The 21,563-nt window shown below is 38.9% G+C and overlaps 2 protein-coding genes and 1 long non-coding RNA gene across 4 annotated transcripts in view; all 3 read left to right on the top strand.

Moving 5' to 3' along the window:
* Positions 1 to 1,422, top strand: part of iars1 (isoleucyl-tRNA synthetase 1) — a 70,529-nt gene extending 69,107 nt beyond the window's left edge. For both annotated transcript variants that reach the window (XM_034680664.1, XM_034680657.1), the window contains exon 34: positions 332 to 1,422. In XM_034680664.1, the coding sequence (XP_034536555.1) occupies positions 332 to 414 (83 nt within the window). In that variant the 3' untranslated portion in view covers positions 415 to 1,422. The remainder of the gene's footprint in view (positions 1 to 331) is intronic.
* A 5,108-nt stretch (positions 1,423 to 6,530) lies between these two features.
* On the top strand, positions 6,531 to 7,704 carry LOC117820643. Its single transcript, XR_004632808.1, has 3 exons — positions 6,531 to 6,680; positions 7,192 to 7,332; positions 7,404 to 7,704. It is a non-coding gene; the product is annotated as an uncharacterized LOC117820643 (long non-coding RNA).
* Positions 7,705 to 11,113: 3,409 nt separating this feature from the next.
* The window catches only part of atp2b2 (ATPase plasma membrane Ca2+ transporting 2), a 165,461-nt gene continuing 155,011 nt past the window's right edge, over positions 11,114 to 21,563 (top strand). Inside the window, exon 1 of the mRNA XM_034694487.1 lies at positions 11,114 to 11,291. The gene's annotated coding sequence lies outside the window, so the exon portion shown is untranslated. The remainder of the gene's footprint in view (positions 11,292 to 21,563) is intronic.

Below are 21,563 nucleotides of genomic sequence, written 5' to 3'. Positions count from 1 at the left end.
AATTTGACATGCACATCAGCCCTGTTGCCTGCTACATGAGTTAAATCTTAAATGTAATGAAATGCTAGCAAAGAGTTAGATGCCTTTTTATCCAGAAGTGAACAGATCAATGAGTAAGTGGCTTTTCTATGATAGCTCACCTTGTGTGCATTAAATGTTGCATTAAGGATAAAAACATTACAGCACTTTTCTTAATACTCCTGAGTGAATTCATGTCTTTATTTTATAAACTTGTCTGACTAAACTCACTCCTGTCAATTTGAACATCTGAAGAGCTTTGGAAACAGTTTCAAAACTTTCTAACTATTTAATGTCGCTGTTTGTTTTTCAGAGCTGCCAGCTGACTCATCAGTAAAATCTCTAGACACCAAAACTCTGTTTGTGAGAGTTCTTCCAACAACCGCCGAAGCATAACTCAAGAAAAGCCATCATTGGATCTTGGTGTCGATACACGCCTCAGATGACTCGCAGCTTCCCTGGAAGAAGAAGATTTTTTTTTTTTTACCATTTAAATCTCAGCTATAGCAACTTCTAAGTACAGTGTATTCTCGGTATTTTCTGGAAGTCCTGATGCAAAGCCGGTTTGTCTGTCAAGTTCACAACTTTAATTTTAAAGTCATTATCATGCATGTCTTGAAGCTTCTTGTGACGACTTCAGGCACAAAATTAGCCTGCCTAAAGACGTCTCGAGATTTTGATGTGTTTGAGCTCATCCCAAGATGTGATGATAGCTCTAATTAATCATCATATTTAAGCCTAGTCATACAACACTTTTCTCTCTGTCACACTTTCTCTGCTTCATCTTTAATTTGTCACTTGTTGAGTGGCAGTTCCATGAAAGCACAATGTGCTTTATTTATTCTGGACAGATAAGATTTCCATCATTTCCTCACTGGATGCACTTCAAAAACAGAAAGATAAATCATATGTAACAGCGAAACAGACTTGCTGGATCTGTATACGACATAGCTGGTTAGGTAAACTAGGAATTGTCTGATGGATGGAAAACCAAACATCAAACTCTTCCTGGAAACACAGATTCGAGGGAACTGTCTAACCTGTCTAGCTGTCAGAATTGCCGATGGGTGATTTTCTTTATTATGCTAATTAGGAAAATTATGCAAGCTACGTCCCTTCAAGGCTTATTTGAGGTGAGCTTTGTCCAAAGTAATTATTGCTACGGCTCATTATTAAGAAACCAATTTGGTCCATTGTGCTTACATTCATTTTGAATTTAACAGATAAACCTATTCTGCTCGTTGCATTGGGAATCCTTTGACAGTTGTAAAGGCATTTAAGAAGGTGAAATGGACTTTGGGGCCGCTGTACCTACAGGACAAAACGTTTCTCTCGTGAAAAGAGCAACACATGAGAATGTTCTATTTTAAGTGTCAAACGGAATAAATCAAAGGTGACTAAGAATCAGCATGTTTTTCTTTCTGCTCACTCCAACATCAAGTCTGTGGGACCCTGCAGGCTGAATTTGCTGCTATTATGGAAAAAATGTTTTCCTTTCTCCTATTTGAGACATTTTGACTGACTCATGGCGCTCTCCTTAATTGGAAAATCAAGGAACCAGAACTATGAAAAGGATTAAAATTCCATCAGCTGCAAAAATTGAATTGAAATGGCCATTTTGACGCATGTTTTTTGACACAAGGTTCATTTGATTCGCCGAGTGTAAAGCCTGGGAACAGGAGAAAAGAGCTAGCAAAATTTAATCAAATCTGCCTATTCTTAAACCACTGTATCTATGGTCCAGTTAGATGAACTGGGCTAAATATGTTATTTATGAGCTTTTTAGATGATTCTAGGTGGATTTTGTGAGGTCTGCTGTTTACGCCTGTTTCCAGTCTTTGTTAAGCTAGGCTAACCAGCTGCTAGCTCAAAGTCGTTACTAGATAGACTTCTGGTTCCCAAATTTCAAACGAATCCTTTAATAGGATCCTTTAATAATATATGCAGTACAATTGAATGGTGCATGAAGGCTCGAGCACATTTTTGATTGCAATTAAATTAACACTTTCAAAATCAATGTTGGAAGAGATGAAACTATGAAAAGGGGAACTATGGATATAAATAAGGCCACTTGACTCTGTCTAGTTTTTCTACAGTTTCTAGCAAATCTTTAATCAGCTTTAATGAAGCAGCTTATCTGTTACTCCATCACTCTAGCAAAGTAAAAATCATGCTTTTCTGGCTAGAAATAAAGCTTTGTTATGGTATTTTTCTCCTTCACCAGAGGCCTCCTTCAATAAATGATTCGAAGGTTGTTGTAAACCACGTTGTTCAGAGCAACTCAATGATTATTTTGTCAAACAGGCTCCATTTATGTTTCCACTTAGTGTTGAACAGTGTCCTGTGTTCTGGCCAATGCTGATCCATTGGCTTGCTGTCCATGGAAGGAGGTGGTAATCGTCCAATGCATCATTGAGAACTTCATTTGTCATTGTGGGTCAAGGTAGACTATATGATTCCTGAGGGGCAGTTTGTTTTACAGCCAGCAGTAAATAAAACAAGGAAGACACTAAGTTTCATTCACAGAACAAGCATTGAGTTTTTATGAGTGAATGTGAAAACACGTACTCAACAGGTTTGATGGCAAAAAAAGTTTGCTAATTAACATGAAAATGCAACAAAAAATCTATTAATCCTTTGACTTTAATGATCAAAGTCAACATTTGCTGTCTGCAGGGTGCTACACCATGAGCATAAGCACAGTTTCTTACAGTATCTATCACAGTATTGACTTGGTTCTCAGCCCCAATAATGGATGGCACAAATAACTGTGAAGACATCAGAAAAGTTGCATTTCATCTTATTCTATTTTCTCAGTGCTATTACTGAAGATTATTAGATATTAGAGAAGCACTCATTGTAAAACAAAATAAAACAACCTAATTTTGATGTTATGAATACCTTACTGACAGAATGTCTTTTTGTCCTGTTACCATGTGAATCCAATATCTGTGCATCAGACACTTTAACACACACATCCACAAACAATTCTACATTGCCATTCTGATTGCGTGCAATTTCCCTATACACCCAGAAATAAATTTGGATTAGTGAGTGCACTACATGGTATAGAATAAAAAAAGCGTGCACACAGAATTGTATCATCTCACATTTGGGCTGAGTGTCATAGGAGCATGAAACCTTGGCTCTTTACTTACAGGAGTTTTCTTGTCAGATCAGCTGATGGGGTAAATGAAGAACAAGAGCAGAAGGTTATACTTTTTTTCACTTTTCCCCTAGGTGCAATATGACACATTGGAAAAATAATGAATAAAAGTGAAAAGTCTCTCCAACACTTAATAAATAGTACCACTTTCAAATTTGAGTAGAATGCTGAAGAATTATACTCTCCATCCATGAATTCCTACATCTCTATTGTTAGTGTCACTTCAGTGTGATGATTTTATCCCCCCCTCCAGGGCGGAGCAGCATGCAGCTCTACTGGTTAAATATTAAGCACACAGCTCTGTCTCATCTTCCTCTCATCCGTCTCGCTCCCATCTGCTCCTGCTGCTTCATTTGTACCTCTGCACACCCTGACCCAGGTAAGGGAGCAGCTTTGTGACCCATCTGCTTAGCGACTTCACAGAAATACAGTATGCAGTGTGTGTAAAGTGAACATGATCCCAGTCATCCAGCCTTATAACGGACAACACAACTCATTACACTGTGCTGCAGTGACAGCCAGCCAAAATAAAGTTCTGCCCCAGTGCAGGATAGAGAGGGGTGTCCTTTTGAGGTATACATTTATTTACCAATAAAGGCTGTTCCCTACTAACTCGGACAACCTGGCAACACATGTATGCTGCGTAATGGAAAAATCTAAATCTCTGCCAGAAAACTAATTTTCAGCACCCTGTGTGTGGCCCAGTGCAGAATGACAGTAGTAAATACTACAACAACCAGCACAACTAGTAAGAGGATGAAGAAAAGCCTGTCTTGTTATTTAGATCAGGGGTTCCCAAACTTTTCAGCCCGCGACCCCCAAAATATTGGTGCCAAGGACTTGCGACCCCCACTGTCCCTCAAAGTGATTTAATGTGGCTTCATTTAGCTTGTCTGCAGAAAATTAGCCAACCTATATGAGCATATGGCTGTGTTTACTGTGCTGTTATGAATTAACCTACTGCTAGTAATGCTTTTGATAATTAACTGTTCACTAACCCTAAACTTAGAAGTCATCTGCCAAAAAGAAAGGCAGAAAACTCATTACATTTTCTATTTTCAAGGTTTTATTTCAAGTTTATATACTATTTTTATCAATATTTTTTACTATAATGAGTAAAATTCACTTTTTTTTAGATATTAATAATAATAAATAAAAAAAATTCTGGAAGACATCTCACGACCAAGCCGCAATCACCGGTCTAAAAATATGAGTCCAGTGTGGAAGTGCTAAAAACTGCAGTTCATCAAGGATCCGCTTGAGGCTGATTCTGGGAGTACCAGAAACCACATACACACAAATTCTAAAAAGCCAATCTTTACAGCAGAAATAAACATGCTTAAATCCTGGTACAAAAGACGAGTGTGAATTTTTTTCTAATGCAGAAATTTCGAAGATATTGAGGTTACGAGTCTTCCAATGAGAGGCACAGCTGATTTGATTGACAATTGGGAACACTGTAGCTGTTGGCTAGGAGGCTCAAAGCCCGCCTCTTTGCGTCACAATTGCTCGACAGCAGCAATATGGCTGCCGCCACCGACTGATGAGATGGTTGACGTCATAGATCCTACGTCCATATTTTATACAGTCTATGTCTCACGACCCCCCATTTGTGTCTCGCGACTCCCCAGGGGGTCTGGACCCACACTTTGGGAACCCTTGATTTAGATTGGCAAAGTAAACACAGTTATGACGATGTTTAATTTACAAGTTTTAGTAAATTATGATACATTTTTATTACATCTGTCAATAGAGGTTTCTGGAGTGCATAGCTGCAAAAATATACAGGACATGACGACTGTGCTCGGTAAGTTAAGAGACTTCCGGCCGCCATCTTTATTTTATAGAAGACCACAGTCGGAAGTCTGAAAATGATTTCCTATCATGATATATATCGATAAAGATATATATCTATTGTCGCTGCTTTTACCTATCTATCTACGATAAGGTGGACGAGCTAACCCAGCACCAGAGGGAATACTGGCAGAGTAGCATCATGCTTACAGAGCTAACACCGGACACAAACGCCACACTGGAAGGATTTCACCTACTGTGAGCGGACAGGATACAGGAGAGCAAGACTCAACTAACTGGTGAAGAAGGCCAGCTCAGTCCTGGACCCTGTGGAGGTGGTGGCTGACAGGAGAATTATGGCCAATCCGTCGTCTCTGATGGACTTTTTTTTTCTATATATATTCTTGTTAAAATTCTTGTACTGTACACCTTTTTTTTGCTGCTGTAACTCCATGAATTTCCCCGTTGTGGGACAAATAAAAGAGTATCTTATCTTATCTTTATTTTGATTCATACAGTGTGAACGGATATATTGGGGCACACAGCAAAAAGTTCAACTCACAGCTAGCAACATTTGTCTTTTGCTTAGCTAGCCGAAGAAACTTCAAAGTAAGCTACTATTTTTATCAATATTTTTTACTATAATGAGTAAAATTCACTATTTTTAGATAATATTATTAATAAAAAACATTCTGGAAGACATCTCGCGACCCCCCATCTGTGTCTCGCGACTCCCCAGGGGGTCCCAACCCACACTTTGGGAAACCCTGTTTTAGGTTGGCAAAGTAAGAACAGTTATGGCAATGTTTAATTTACATGTTTTACATGTCAGTAGATTATGACACATTTTTATTACATCTGTCAATAGAGGTTTCTGGAGTGCATAGCTGCAAAAATATACAGGACATGACGACTGTGCTCCCCAAGTTAAGAGATTTCTGGTCGCCATCTTTATTTCATAGAAGACCACAGTCGGAAGTCTGAAAATGATTTCCTATCATAATATATATTGATAAAGATATATATCTATTGTCGCTGCTTTTATTTTGAATCATACAGTAGGTGTGAACGGATATATTGGGGCACACAGCAAAAAGTTCAACTCACAGCTAGCAACATTTGTCTTTTGCTTCGCTAGCCGAAGAAACTTCAAAGTAAGCTACTATTTTTATCAATATTTTTTACTTTAATGAGTAAAATTCACTATTTTTAGATAATAATATTATTGATAAAAAACATTCTGGAAGACATCTCGCGACCCCCCATCTGTGTCTCGCGACTCCCCAGGGGGTCCCAACCCACACTTTGGGAAACCCTGTTTTAGGTTGGCAAAGTAAGCACAGTTATGGCAATGTTTAATTTACATGTTTTACATGTCAGTAGATTATGACACATTTTTATTACATCTGTCAATAGAGGTTTCTGGAGTGCATAGCTGCAAAAATATACAGGACATGACGACTGTGCTCCCCAAGTTAAGAGATTTCTGGTCGCCATCTTTATTTCATAGAAGACCACAGTCGGAAGTCTGAAAATGATTTCCTATCATAATATATATTGATAAAGATATATATCTATTGTCGCTGCTTTTATTTTGAATCATACAGTAGGTGTGAACGGATATATTGGGGCACACAGCAAAAAGTTCAACTCACAGCTAGCAACATTTGTCTTTTGCTTCGCTAGCCGAAGAAACTTCAAAGTAAGCTACTATTTTTATCAATATTTTTTACTTTAATGAGTAAAATTCACTATTTTTAGATAATAATAATAATAATAATAAACATTCTGGAAGACATCTCGCGACCCCCCCCCCCCCCCCCCCCCCCTCCCCTCCCCATCTGTGTCTCGCGACTCACACTTTGGGAAACCCTGTTTTAGGTTGGCAAAGTAAACACAGTTATGGCAATGTTTAATTTACATGTTTTACATGTTACTGTTACCAGCAGGTGCGAACGGATATATTGGGGCACACAGCAAAAAGTTCAACTCACAGCCAGCAATATTTGTCTGAAACCGATAGCTGAACTATGGGTTAAACCAGGAAATTTACTGTGTAAAACCACTCATATTTAATTTCCCACGTATTTTGAGAGGCAGTTTGGATAATATTCATCACAACGGAGCTCTTCATTTGCTTGTGTATTATAAGAGCTGTGCGCCAAAAGTGCCTGCTCAGCGCAAAGACTCGAGACATGCGTCACTTTTGACAGAGGGGACACCACGACATCCCTGCAGCTGCTCGATCTGCTTCATCTCCTGATCTTCAGAATGCAGCAATTATCTTCATCCTGATGCTCCCGCTCCTCCGCCACCGTCACCCCTTCCTCTTCCTCCTGGAGCAACAGAAACAGGTAGGACACTGTGCTGATTCATACAGTGAGAAATGGTTATTTGCATTGCAGTTCCCGTTTCCTTGTTTTAGTTGGCAGCGCGATTGTAAGGTGCAGAGTCGATGAAAATAGGAGATGCTCTGGAATCTGTCTGCAGGACTGACACACTGTTGCTACCCATGCTGGCTGCTGTGTTTCCACGGAGGCGTGTATTGTGCCGCAGGTATGCAGTGGTACAAAGGCGATGGATGACAGCTTAGTCTACTCTTTTTTATTTTATGGAAATATTCTGCACCTGAATCATGAGGACATCTTTTTAAAATATTGTTTTCAAATGCATAATATTTTCTTGATGATATAAACTGACTCTTTATGTTCTTTATTTCCACTGAGAGCTTGAAAACTTATAGATGCTCTTGCTTCTGAGGTGTAGCCATGTAGCCGACTACTGAGTTAAGCATCCAATCAAAAAACCCTCTCACTGCAGTTTTAAAGTTATCTCCAGAATTCCCACAACTCTTCTGAATATCAAGATGTCCTTTCATATAAACATGCAGCCCAAAGTGCTTCACAAAATAACAGAGACAGAAAACAACAGCAACGGTAAAATTGAAAAGGCATTATTGGAAATAAAATACTTAAAAATAATATAAAATAAAATCAACACAGTAAAATTAATAAAATGAGTAAGAGTGGAAAGAAAAGTTAGGTAAAATAAGGTAGCGTTGACAAGATCAGATGAATACAGGGAATAAAATAGATAAATAAATAATTAAATAAGATAAATAAATGTTAAAGCAATGATTAAGATAATAACAGAATAATAATAATGCACTCCAGGGCTAAAAATAAATGACTCCAAATTAAAATCTAGATTAAAAAGGTAAGTCTTAAGTTTAGTTTTAAAAACACCCAGAGAGCTTGCTGTTTTAATGTCCATAGGCAGAGAGTTCCAAAGCTCAGGGGTGTAAAAACAGAAAGCTCTCTGGGTGGTGCCCGTGTGAGACACACAAGGACCATTTAAAAGGGAAGCATTCGAGGACCTCAGTGATCGAGCTGGAACATAAAATGACAGGAGAACTAAAGAAAGTGGAAAAATATGTATGTATTTCATGCATATTGCCTAGCAGATCAATTGAAAACCTATGAGTGTTTCAGAGATGGCAGGTAATTAATACTTGACAGAGCCCTTTTTATTATTATTTTACTACAGATGTATCTGTTGTTATCTTTTTTTCTGTGGGTGTCCAGGTGACAAGGTGAACTAATGCTAGAGCCTGCACACAAAGAAGAAATATACTTGTTTCATGATATTATTATAATAAAGAATAATCCTTCCTTCATCTCATGTTAATTGGCTCAACAAATATTGCCACTGTGAAGATTGCATTACTTCCAGAGTTTAAAATCTGGGTATTCAGATCTTATAATAGTCTAATGTTCTTATTCCAAAGTCAGAAAAGTGGACAGCCAAGTAGTTTTTAGTGAAGTTTGCAGAAGTTGTGGTAGAACCACCGACCACTCCAGTGTTGTACAGTGGACAGCAAAAGTCTACACACCCCTGTTAAAATGCCAAGTTTTGCGATGTAAAAAAATAAGACCAAGATAAATCATGTCAGAACTTTTTCCACCTTTTAATATTACTTTTAATGTGAAGAATTCAATTGAATAAAGAATTGAAATCTTTTAGGGGGAAGAATAAGAAATAAAAAAAATAAAACAATGTGGTTGCACAAGTGTACACACCCTCTTACAACTGGAGATGTGGCTGTGTTCAGAATTAACCAATCACATTCAAACTCATGACAAATAGTAGTCAGTATACACCTGTCATATTTTAAAGTGACTTTGGTTAATCCCAATAAAGATCAGCAGTTCTAGGAGGATTTCCATGACATTTCCTTAGCTACATCTTACAGCAAAAGCCATGGTCCACAGAGAGCTTCCAAAGCAGCAGAGGGATCTCATTGTTGAAAGGTATCAGTCAGGAGAAGGGTACAAACATGTTCCAAGGCATTAGATATATCATGGACCACAGTGAAGACAGTCATCATCAAGTGGAGAAAATATGACACAACAGTGACATTACCAAGAACTGGACATCCCCTAAAATATATACAGTTGTGCTTATTAGTTTACATACCCTGACAGAATTTGTGATTTTTTTGGCCATTTTTCAGAGAATATGAATGATGAGAGAAAAATGTTTTTTCACTCATGGTCTGCGGTTGGGTGAAGCCATTTATTGTCAAACAACTGTTTTTACTCTTTTTATATCATAATGACAACAGAAACTACCCAAGAAATCATAAATTCTGCCAGGGTATGTAAACTTATGAGCACAACTGTATATATATTTTTTTGATACAATTGAATTGTGCACGTTATAGGTCACATGAAAGTGGAAAAAAGTTCTGACATGATTTATCTTGGTCTCATTTTTTATACCACAAAACCTGGCATTTTAACAGGCGTGTGTAGACTTTTGCTATCCACTGTATGTGACCAAGCCGTCTTCCACAACCCTACTGTAATGTATTGCAGTTACTCCCAGCTACACCCAGCTGCAAAGTGCATGTTGCCGGTGGCCCCATGAAAAGTTTAAAGGCTTACAACAAGCCATTTGTTCGATCACATTGCAGTATTGAAACAGTTGTCTTAAAGTATAAAGAAGGACGCACAGTGTAGTTATGTACTAGACAATTGTCTGACTCAGCGTAATAAATTCATACCCAATTTTACTTTGACTTTCTGCACCTTTTGTGGTGAGCGTCTTTAATATAGAGCGCAGTTATAGGGAACATGTCAGATATTTTGCTTTAAGATTGTTCTCCCAGTTTGTATGTTGGATACATTTCTCAATTTGGTCTGTTGCAAAGCCCTGGCCATCGATTTTGCAGCCCAAAGTTTCAGCTGTTTAATTAGTGAGTAAAATCTGATCATATGCAGCAGGAGACCCGGTTTGTAAGTGAAAGGGATATATATCAAAATGTGAGTTCTAAAGGCAGTCTTTCCTCCTCTCTCCTCTCATTAATCTTCATCACAAGCAGTGGCTCCATTGGTGCTGCTCCTCTGACACTGCCAGTGAGTAATACATAGAGACATTACTAGTTTCTGTTTCTTTGAAGAGTTGTAAAGCTGACATCCTCTTCTGTGTTTAGATGTAAGGTCCTTTGGGAAATAGGAAGTTGTTGCATGTAGGGATACTGTCAAATACATTAGCACAGAGGTGTGTGTGGGGTAGAGGGTGACACGGGAGTGGATTTTCACTCCTGTCCCATCCCACTCCAACAGAAAAAAAAATCTTGTCCCATCACACTCCTGGGCCAGAGTAAAAAAAAAAGAAATTCCTGTTCACTCCCAGTAAAATGACTCCCAGTCCCATCCTGCTCCCATTCAGAATGACTCCCGCTCCTGTACTGTCCCATTTTTTTCTTCTTTTAGTCTTCAGGTAATACATACCTCAATGAACAAAAGTGCATAAAAGCATTACCTTCACAATTTACATACTGTACCTGAGTTTTGGAAAACTAAGACCTGAGCACACATCTCGGTTTAGGTGTATGCTCCACTTGTGATTTTCATCAGCACTTCACTTTCACTTCACATCAGAAAAACAGTTAGTTTTTGCATTATTTGGGGACGCAACACAGACGTGCTCCTCCGCCTGCAGCGCACTGATCAGCTGTTCAGGTCTGCAGGCTTCAAAGTCATAAAAATACAACTAAACTTAATAATGAGTGATTCTGACCGCGCTGATGTCATGCCGTTTACTGCAGACACAAGTGGACACCTTTATGAGCTGGAGTTTACAGAGGAAAAGACGATTCAATGCACCGGAGGAAAAAGAGGAGAAACTTCAGAGCTAAACTGGAGAGCAGGAGAGATTCCCACGTTACACGATGGTGCAGGTGTGTCGACTGTGAGCTGATGTTTACAGTTTACACACAATGAACCAAGAAAACTTCTTGCTGTCACAGGTAAGACTTAACAACAGTCCCTTTAGACCTTCCCACTCCCGTCTGCTCCCATTAACTTTTTTATCCTAGACTGTCCCAATCACATGATCCATCCATCCATCCATTATCTTGACCCGGAGAGAACCCACGCATGCACGGGGAGAACATGCAAACTCCACACAGAAAGGCACCCGCCCGGCCGGGGATCAGAACCAGGAACCTTCTAGCTGTGAGGCAACAGCGCTACCCACTGCACCACCGTGCAGCCCCAATCACATGATTAATAGCAAATTTGACTCCCATCCTGTGACCCGTGGGATTCCCGAAAAAATGTCAGCCTCTAGTGTGGGGTGGTGGTGCGGGTATCCCCCCTTGGCTGTAGTTGTTTGTCTTACGGAGGTAGTGTGGTTCTTGGTTGCATCCACTTGTATACAGATCTTTTTAAAAACAGTTTTTTTTTTTTCCATTAAAACAAATTCTGTCCACACTGAGGGTGTTTATGAATAATTCTATGTCATCACGACAATGCAGAACCTGTTGAAAACACCAGCGTAAACATGACAGACCAGTGGGTGGAGATAATGTGTAATCAGTCAGTCATCTCCAACACCTTAGAAGAACATTGTTTGCATGTTTATTGATCGTCGCCCTGAGCAAGCAGCAAATGTAAACCATCAAGAATGGGGAAATCAAAAAAAGCATGACATATTAATTAGCCCCTGTGACATTGTATTAGGATGAAGAACAGCTAGGTCACCTCGCAAAAATGCTATTAAACCTAACTGTACTGAGCAAACGTAAACAGGTAGCCCACCATCTTGTATTTATGGTGTATTTATGGTGTATTTATGGTGTATTTATGGTGTATTTATGGCGTTTCCAAAACTGCTGATTCATCTGTCCCCATGAATTTTCAGAATCAGAAATTCTTTATTTATCCCATATTTATTCAGTCATTAAAGTTGCTCCTATACACAATAAGTAAGAATATCAAATAATATTAATAGAAGAAGTAATTAATAATATATTTAATACAATGAAAATAATGATAAAAGTATGTACAGAAGACAAAATAAGCTATGTAGAAAATACATGGTTGAAGAGGAGATTTTAAAAATCTCCACCTTGGACGGTGTTCTCCAAAAGAGTGAAAAAAGTCTTCAAAAATATCCACATACTGTACATGTGGATGAAGCCGGAGTAGAAATAAAGACAAAACTGTACATTTGACAGCAGCTGACACTCAAATAAAGGAGTCAACTCAGCATTTAAGTAAAGCTGAAATACACTCTCATTGTTATTCTGTTTACAGCAGCATCCTCACAGAAAATACTTCATTAGCTTATGAAATCATGAATTCTAATGAGCAAATTAGTTTTCTTAATTACTGCTGCAGATTTATTTTACCCCCTGTCTGTAATTTGCATATCATTGAACAGTATTGGAATTAATTTCACCATGACCAATTCTCACTGCAACAATCAAAGACACTCCTGCAGGCTGGAGGAATCTCTGGACAGATGGATGATAAATCAGTCTCTGATTATGCCTCTTATGTGTTTCCTCTCTGTTCTCTCTGTCCTCCTGTTTCCTCTCAACATGTTATTAAGTTCAGTAGCTTGATAAAATGCATGTTTATGGCTTTATTTCACAGTGATAGATAACATTGTTGTGACTGCTGTCCAGATGTGCCATTTAAGACTTCATATCACAGCTGTGTTGACCATTTGCTGTTGGGTCTAGGGCTGGGCGATAACTCGAAATCAATAATTATCGTGCCATTATTTTCTTAATATCCATATATCAAATGTTTGGTAAAAATTTGATATATTTAAACTAGGAATGTAAGGATATATTGCAAATCGGTAAAAAATCGATACAAATAAGGGTGGATTAAAATCGATTCAACAAAATTTGTATTGGGATATTATTTTAAAGGTGACATATCATGCAAAATTGACTTTTTAATGGTTCTCTACCTGAAATATGTTTCCCTGGCATGTCTACAAACCCCCCGAGAATGAAAAAAATCCATTCTGCCCCTGTTCTGATTTCTATACCTTTCTGTAAATGTGTGTGAAACGAGCCGTTTCAGACTTCCGTGTTTTTGTTACGTAACAACAATATCCGGTCTGTCACGGAGTCAGGGCTCGGAGCTTGTTCAGCCCATAGACTGTATAAAATAATACTGAATCCCTCCCCCGTTTTTCATTACCTGCACACATGTGTGCTAACAAGGAGCTTAGGAGGGAGGCATGCTAGTTGTAGGCTGTCTTAATAAACACAAAGGTCGGTTTTACTCCCCACGTCTGCAGATTTGAAGATCTAGTGGATGATTTTTATTTATCATGGATAAGTGCTAGCGCTAATTGGCATAGCCACATAGCTACATGTTCATAGCTGTAGCTGTAGCTGTAGCTGGGTACCAAGACACACGTCGACATACTGACAAATAAAACAACAAGAAACACTAAATCTGTGACCAATCCTTCATAAAGGGTCCTGCTGCCTTTCTGGCAGAGGTCGGTTTTACTCCCCACGTCTGCAGATTTGAAGATCTAGTGGATGATTTTTATTTATCATGGATAAGTGCTAGCGCTAGTTAGCATAGCCACATAGCTACATGTTCGTAGCTGTGTACCAAGACACAAGTCTACATACTGATAAATAAAACAACAAGAAACACTAAATCTGTGACCAATCGTTCAGAAAGGTCCTGCTACAGGCGCCTCTCCGTCAGGATCAGATTCAGAGGGTTGAAGTAACGTGATCTCTGAGCAGCCGTGTATATTCAGCATACATGTAAACATTAGATCAACGTGCTGGAGAGCCGAGGCACATCCACTTCCGGAGGGGGCGTGGTCAGAGGGAAAACGGAGTGTTCTGAGGAGGAATGAAGAAGAGGACTTTTCAGGCAGACCAAAATCTGATTTAAAAGTGTTTTTTTGAGCATAAAATTTAAAGACATGTTTTGGGGACCTCTTAGACCAATATATATTGATGAAAAAAGCGTGATATGTCCCCTTTAAAACAGTAGAAGGCGCTATCTGCATTATACTCCACGTGTTCAACTTCATTAAGTCTCTTGCGCTGCTCTCTCGTCACTCGCTGAGTGGAGGTGTTTTAAGTTTAAAGCATGTCTCAGAATCAGCTGACTGCACACAACGGGGACGCTCAGCTGACTGACAGGTCTCCATGAGCCCTTTTTTTCTCCGCTGCCTAACTGATTCTGACCCGGTTGCACTCCCAGCTGACACCTGACTGTGTTTAAATGCTTAATTTTCTCAATTGTAGACAGAAGACTAGACACTATGAGTTTAAAATATGAGTCAGTTGTCCTGTTGCAGTAAATCCACATGTTGTAGTCTTCACTCTATGACCATGCGTCCACAGAGATTATTTATAAGCCTGCTCCTCACATTGATATTCAGCGCGTTTAACATTTTGAACACCTCAATATGATCCGTAGCTGTTTAATACCGTCAGTTATGTACATTGTGTCATGAAGGAAAATTAGATTTAGGGGGAAGAAACGGATTTGGCATTATTTTTGACATGGAAAACTTTTATGTTTTTTAAATGATTAAACGATAATTGATCGTTAACATTTCCAAAGATCGATCACGGAGAATACTTAAAATTTACATCCCTAATTTAAAGAGATTTACCTTATTTGTTTTAATATTTAAAACTTTCATTTGGGAATTGTTCACTTTCCATTTCTTTATAATTGTTCTAAAATTTTCCTGCAAGGTATTTTTGTGCGCTCATTTTTAGTTATTTTGCAAGGTACTGAAAAAAATGTGCAGTGGTTTTATTTGAGTTACAAGACACCTTAAAAATAAAAAAAGGATTACTTTGTTTACAAAGAAATATAAGAGAAAAAATATATAATGGAACTGTTCATATATGAGAATTGAAATAAAATAATAGTTATTAAAATTTTGAGTTCAATCCAGTTTTCTTGAAAATCGTCAGAGAATTGTGAGTGAGTCGTATCATGAACCAAAAATCGGGATTCAAATCGATTCGTGGGTTGAGTGTATCCTTACATCCCTAATTTAAACCTGTTACAACACCCCCCAACCACCGGAAAGGGAGGGGGCGCTAATGTGCCTTAAACGCTAGTTGCCACCCAACAGACAGAAGAAGGAGACAGCATTGAATAGCCAATCATGTTGCTGGGTAAGAGATAGGTTGGCTTTAAGACGTTTGGAGTGGAATGTAAACACAGCTGAAACAAGGGACAGCAAGACTGAAGAAAACATTAAACCTACCAGCTCAAAGCACAGTCGTTAGTCTGACACTGTGTCGACTCTGGCTTTAACTATTATCGTAATACACTTGATTGAATATACTTACATGATGTGAGTAAAGGAAGAACACAGAGATAACTTCTGCTGTGAATTTCAGACACATTTACTGTCCACTGCCACCGTAGTACACTGAATAACTGTGATGCTTTCACTGCACTGTGGGAAACAGTATCACTCTGCCTGTAACCCTTAGTAATCTTAAAGGGGAGTGCACTACTCAAAACAGTACTCTATAAACTGATACACAGTATACAATTTGATATATCTTTGTTTAAAATTGAAGTCAAATTATCTCAACCAGAGAAAAATAGGAATGTTCAAACTAATACATTACAAAAATCTCATCTCACACTAAAGACCTGCTTCCTGTTAGCACTGTCAAAAATGATGGATTCAAGAATTTTATCAGAGTATTAAATCCAGATCAAAGCTGACAAACCATCTTCAACTTTCACTCAGGAGGAAAACCTCTGCCTTTTAAAATGTAATGAAATATTGATTTGATTATTATTGTGATAATTATCGATATCGACTGATCTAAAGAATTATATTGTGATAACATCTTTTTCAATATTGCCAAGCTTTAGTTGAGACTATACTTAAAAACATGCACCAAACATCAGAGTCCTTTGTGGAAACATCTTTATTGTCTAGGATATAAAATATACTTGTCACAATGAGGCAGCTTCTGTTTGTAATGCTATGTTTTGACAAAAAAGACACTAATCTCCGCTTTTCTTTCTGTGCTGGTAGTGTTCAGGATTTTCCTCAGTGCTTAGTTGATAAATGCCACCATTCTCCACTGAAGGACACATTGTTAAAATTTACAGCACAGCAAAGCCAACTGTCGTGTTCTTGATTCCCATTTCCCGGTTAGTACCACTCATGTCAGCTGGATAAGTATTTGTGTGTGTTAGATGTTTAGATTCTGGCCTTGTTTTTCAATCCACTTATTCAGCTCAGTGCGACTGTTTACCTTGTTATATAAGGAAGGTCTATTTATGGTATACTTTTCGCAATGCTGTATAAACTTGCTGGATTTCTAAACCTTGGCAAAAGTGAACTTTCAGCACTTGTAGTTAAGTAATCTGGACTCCAGAGTAAACTGCACATTAGAGGGCTTACAGTGGGGTTGGTTGTATTGGGTGCATTCAGGTCAAATATTTTGCTCAACAAAGCCTTCAGGACCTAAGAAACTTGCAGGAGCTTTCTTTTGAAGAATGACGCATTTCAACAATGTAAGTGAGAAACTTGTTCATAATGAATTTGTATTATCGAGACATTGTATGCTTTAGGAATCTGTTTGTTTCATACTTACATTGTTTTAGCCTTTTTGTCTTTCATACTCCTTCCTCCCAGGCTTAAAATTCCTGCCATGTATGAGACACAGCAGGTAGCTCCCGAGTGGTCACCTAAGATCCTTCCTGCTGACTTGCTGTTCTGTGTTACACTTGTTCAGATTGCTCTCTGAATGCTGGCGTGGCATTGGAAAAGAGTGGGAGTGTTTTAGTGTGCGAGAGTGTACACGTTTGTGAGGGGAACAGCTAATTGCTAAGTGGCAGGAACGGAAGGAATTGTGTTAAATGAATAATTTGCAAATACAGGGAGGAATAATGGTTTACTTTGGAGTATGATAAACAGATTAATTCTCACCTGATGCTTGTGCTACTGGTTGCATTCTGAAAAGTTGGGAAGCAGATCTGTGAACTTGGGATGACATTTTTCTTCTGGGATTGTTGAATTCAGCAAAATTGTAGAGTCAAATTGAAGCATTATGAATATGTTTAGTTACTGGAAAGCTCATAGCACAAGGAGAAATACAGAAAGCAATAGGTCAAAGGGTAAACAAAATAGCAGTAATAGAAGACCAATGTTTTCTTTCTGTATCCTACTGATAGTCACTGTTTCTTTAAGCTGTGACTCTGATCCTACCCCAACCTTACCTAGGAATTTTGCAACCCTACTCATGATTTAAGTTTCTTTGTATAGATTGGTAACCATAAGTTTCACTCACCTGCTCTGCTCATTGCTAGGATTGTTGGACAGGATTCAATCTGAAAATATCCATATTGTTTGGCCTGCAGAATTAGCATGCTTACCATTATACTAATATGATGCTAACGTTTTTTCCTCACTTAAAAGTCTATGGTGTCAACAAGCAGAAGCAAAATGTCCCAGAACTCTTTTCAAATCCAAATTGATTTGACATGACGTGTGATTAGTTTGCCTCTGGCGTTGCTCATAACAGTCGTCAAGGGGTTTTGACCAATTAGAATCAGGCATCTTACACTGCTGGAAGATCAGTAAGAAAGCCGGGTAATAATACTCTGGAAGAACTCTTGGTAGCGAGGTTGGAGGATTTACTGTTTGTTGTTAGATAGAAGCCATTCATCCTACCTCACCTTCATACATTAGGGGCTGCTGCTGCTGACACTGTTATTGATAGCTGAACATAGACGTCATTTATACCTGCAATATGAACTGGGATGGTGATATGGGATTCCGTGTGGCGTTGGCTCCATCATGTTGGCAATATAGACCTGTATGAAATGATTTTGGTTCTGTGTTATGCTGCAGGTCAAGGGGTTAGCATATTGAAGGTGTTTTGGTGGGAGTGATTGTATGAGGAACCTTGATCCCACAAAATTCTCAGCACTGTACTCTGAGGGTGTGCTTTCATGTTCACAGAAATATAATGTACAGTGTTAAGTTCACTCAGGACTCACTGCCATTTGTCATTGTGTGGATTTGTTATGGCATTGAAGCTGTCCTTGTGTTGTACTGTTCTTCACTCTGGTCCAGAACAAGCTGTTCTGCAGCACACACAATATGGCCATTTTAGCAGGACCGCTTTAAATGTTTTGAGTAGGGATGCATCAAAATGACAATTCTTGGCCGAAACCAAAAAACCAAAAACCAAAAATGAGGAAACCAAGGCTGAAAACCAAAACACAAAAATAAATGATTATGCCAATTATTAGTAGGGAGACCGGGGACAGTTGTAACATTTCAAATAATAATAATAATAATAATAATAATAATAATAATAATAATAATAATAATAATAGTAATAGTAATAGTAATAATAATAATGCATTTTATTTATCACGCACTTTACATTCTAGACAAGTCTCAAAGTGCTACAGGACATGTTAACTTTCACTCCTTGATTTGAGATTAAGCCATGCATTTTCTGTTTGTGTTTCACAGACATTTTCTAGGTCATTTATTAGCAGACACTTGAAGCTAGTTTTTATAGCAGTTTGAACACACTGAGTTAAAAGAGCTCAAAGTTAGTGACAGAAATGTCAAAAATGTTACAACTGTCCCCGGTCTCCCCTACCATTGCATTTATGGCTATGACTGTTTACTGACCTCACTAAAATCAAGGATCTCACTGAACATATCAGACAACGAGGGTGCATGACCCTCATCTGGTTCAGAGAGACGAGTCCTTTTTCTCCGCTGTGCGCTTCTCCCTCTCCAAGCGGGTTCTCTGCATCCATCTCGGCCTGGATAATTTCTCGTGTGCGCTGCTTTATTCACACATTCAAGTAATGATCTTTAATACGCGGATCCCGTACAGTCGCGATGAAGTGCAGAGGATCTGAATAGATCTTGGTGAAACGTGTGCTGACAGACTCTTAGAGTGTACTTTTCATTGTTTTCACTCCGTGGTCCATCTCAACCTCTGTGCTTAGAAGATGCTTTAGTGCTACAATTAAAGGAATAACAAATGCAGACATGTTGGCCCTTATCCAGACAAGCGCGTACTGGTCGCTGTTTTTTCTTGCGTCATCACAACATTCTGTTTCGGCCGTGTTGTTTTGGTAATAAAAGTATTTCGGCCGAAAACCAAAAATGCACTTCTGGGCCATTTTCGGCTGAAAATTCTCGGTGTCCGAATTTTTCGGTGCATCCCTAGTTTTGATTCTTTTTTTTTTTTTAAATAACATGATAAATTGGCAATCAGTGGTGACATTTTTTTGATGCCTGAAGTTTTTCACCTCTACTTAAGATCAATGAAAGAAAACAGAGGCATAAGAGTGGGTCCCATTGTAAGCTGTTTACAATAACATCCATAGAGCCAACAAGTAGTTTTCTCCCCTGCTTATTGATATCCTTTAGAGAACAAGCTGTTACTTCTCACCTGCCTCTGTGTCACTGATGGCTTTTCCTGATAAACTGAAGAGCTAACTGGTTTTGGAGTGCATGTTGTCCACAAGAATCCGATCATACATCAAGTCACCCAAGTGTCTGTGTGAGTTAGTGTGTTTGCATGTGTATAAATCTTTCCACTGTTCCCAGTCTGCAGCCACTGGCAGCAATTACACCCCTGTGAAGAGCTGTTTCCCAGGCTACATTAATTTATTGTGTTTTATCGTAGGTTTCCATGGGGATGTTTTTAAATACAATAATTTACGGTGCTGTCTTTTCAGTGGCTCTCCTCTGACATATAGTTCAATAACACCTTGTTTCTGTGCTGTGTTATGGTTATGTTTCCCCTCCTGACTTATCATAAACTATTACTGTAATGTGCTGGGACATTTACGGTTACAGATGTTCAGTGAGCTAGCACTCGAGGAAGGAAACTTGGCTGCATTGTGGGGAAATCCTCTGTACTAATGTACCTGTTTAGGCCTAAAAAGGAATAGTCTGAAGTTTTCCTTTAAAATATTTCACCAATGCAACCATCATGTACTTACAGGAGTGATGTTGTGTAGTCAAGCTGATGTTCCTCACATCACTGTCTTGAGAGGCAGTTTGAGTATTTGGTGGCAGAACTGAGTAGGCATCTAAGTATAGTTATGTGTGTGTGCATGCATATGTATTTGTATCTGTTTGTGTTTGAGTGTGTGAAGGTTTTGGGGGTACTGTCTATTTACAGCTCAGCCTGTGGGAGATGTCCAAGTCCAACAAGAAAGGGCAGGGGGGGCATGGGAAGACCTCCACTCTGCCTCCAGTGTCTCCTTTTTTGTTACAACTTAAAGCACTCTGTGTGTCTGCGCGCACTGGGTTATGTCAAAGTTGCTTAAAATAGTCTCCGTGCTTCAGTAAAGAATATGACACTGCTGAATGCTCATACACAACAACCACAATTGTTCAGAGGGAATTGTCTGACGAGATTTTCCTTGTGGCTTCCCCCACAGCTGCTTGTTTACAGGGCCAAATACTTTCTCTTCTGCTGATTGTAAGTCATTATTTTCAGAGGGGGTTAGAGGGAGGGCTTGAGAAAAGAAAACAAATGTCGTAAAAAAGTTTTATTTGTCTTTATTTGACTTACTGCTGGATGTTCCCATACCCAGTGATGTGCACAAGAAGATAAACTCATTGGGGTATTTCCAAATTGACAAAATATCAGCTTTCAAATCCTTTGAGCCCCACTTCATAATCTGTCTGGTCAGGTTTCTTTACCCCAGTATCACTTCATGGACTTATGGCATTAAAAACTGAGTGGCAGTACACTCCAACCAAATATTAACTGGTTTGGCACAATTGTTAAGACATTTCCAAAATGACATAAATACAGATTGATCGGCGCATGATATGGAGTTATTTAGAATGTGCTGAAATAATCTGATAGGATGCTGATGAGACTGAACAGCGACAGTGTTTTGTTGTGACGGTGGGTTGTAACAGTGGATTTCTGTAAAAGGTGACTAGCTTGCATCATATTCATTAACAACGAGTAAGAAAACACATTTTAACAGAGACCGGTGTTTCTGCAGCCAGCCTCAAGCGGATTCTCGATGTATTGCAGTTTATAACACTTCCGCATGGGCTTCATAGTTTGAGACCGGAGGTTGCCGCTTGAGTGAGACATGAGTTGACATAGAGCAAAACACAAACGATGTGCTGAGGACCGGTTTTGAATCAGTCACGATCATGGTCGCGAATCAGCGGCGCTCGTGCATGTGAGTGGGGGCATTGTTTAGGAGGAGCTCTGAGGGGAGGGGGGGAGGGGTTAGAGTCCTAA

Source organism: Notolabrus celidotus, chromosome 1, assembly GCF_009762535.1.
Source record: "Notolabrus celidotus isolate fNotCel1 chromosome 1, fNotCel1.pri, whole genome shotgun sequence".
NCBI classification, from domain to species: Eukaryota; Metazoa; Chordata; class Actinopteri; order Labriformes; family Labridae; genus Notolabrus; species Notolabrus celidotus.
Note: the sequence above shows the minus strand (reverse complement) of the source record. Positions and strands in the feature narration are given on the sequence as shown.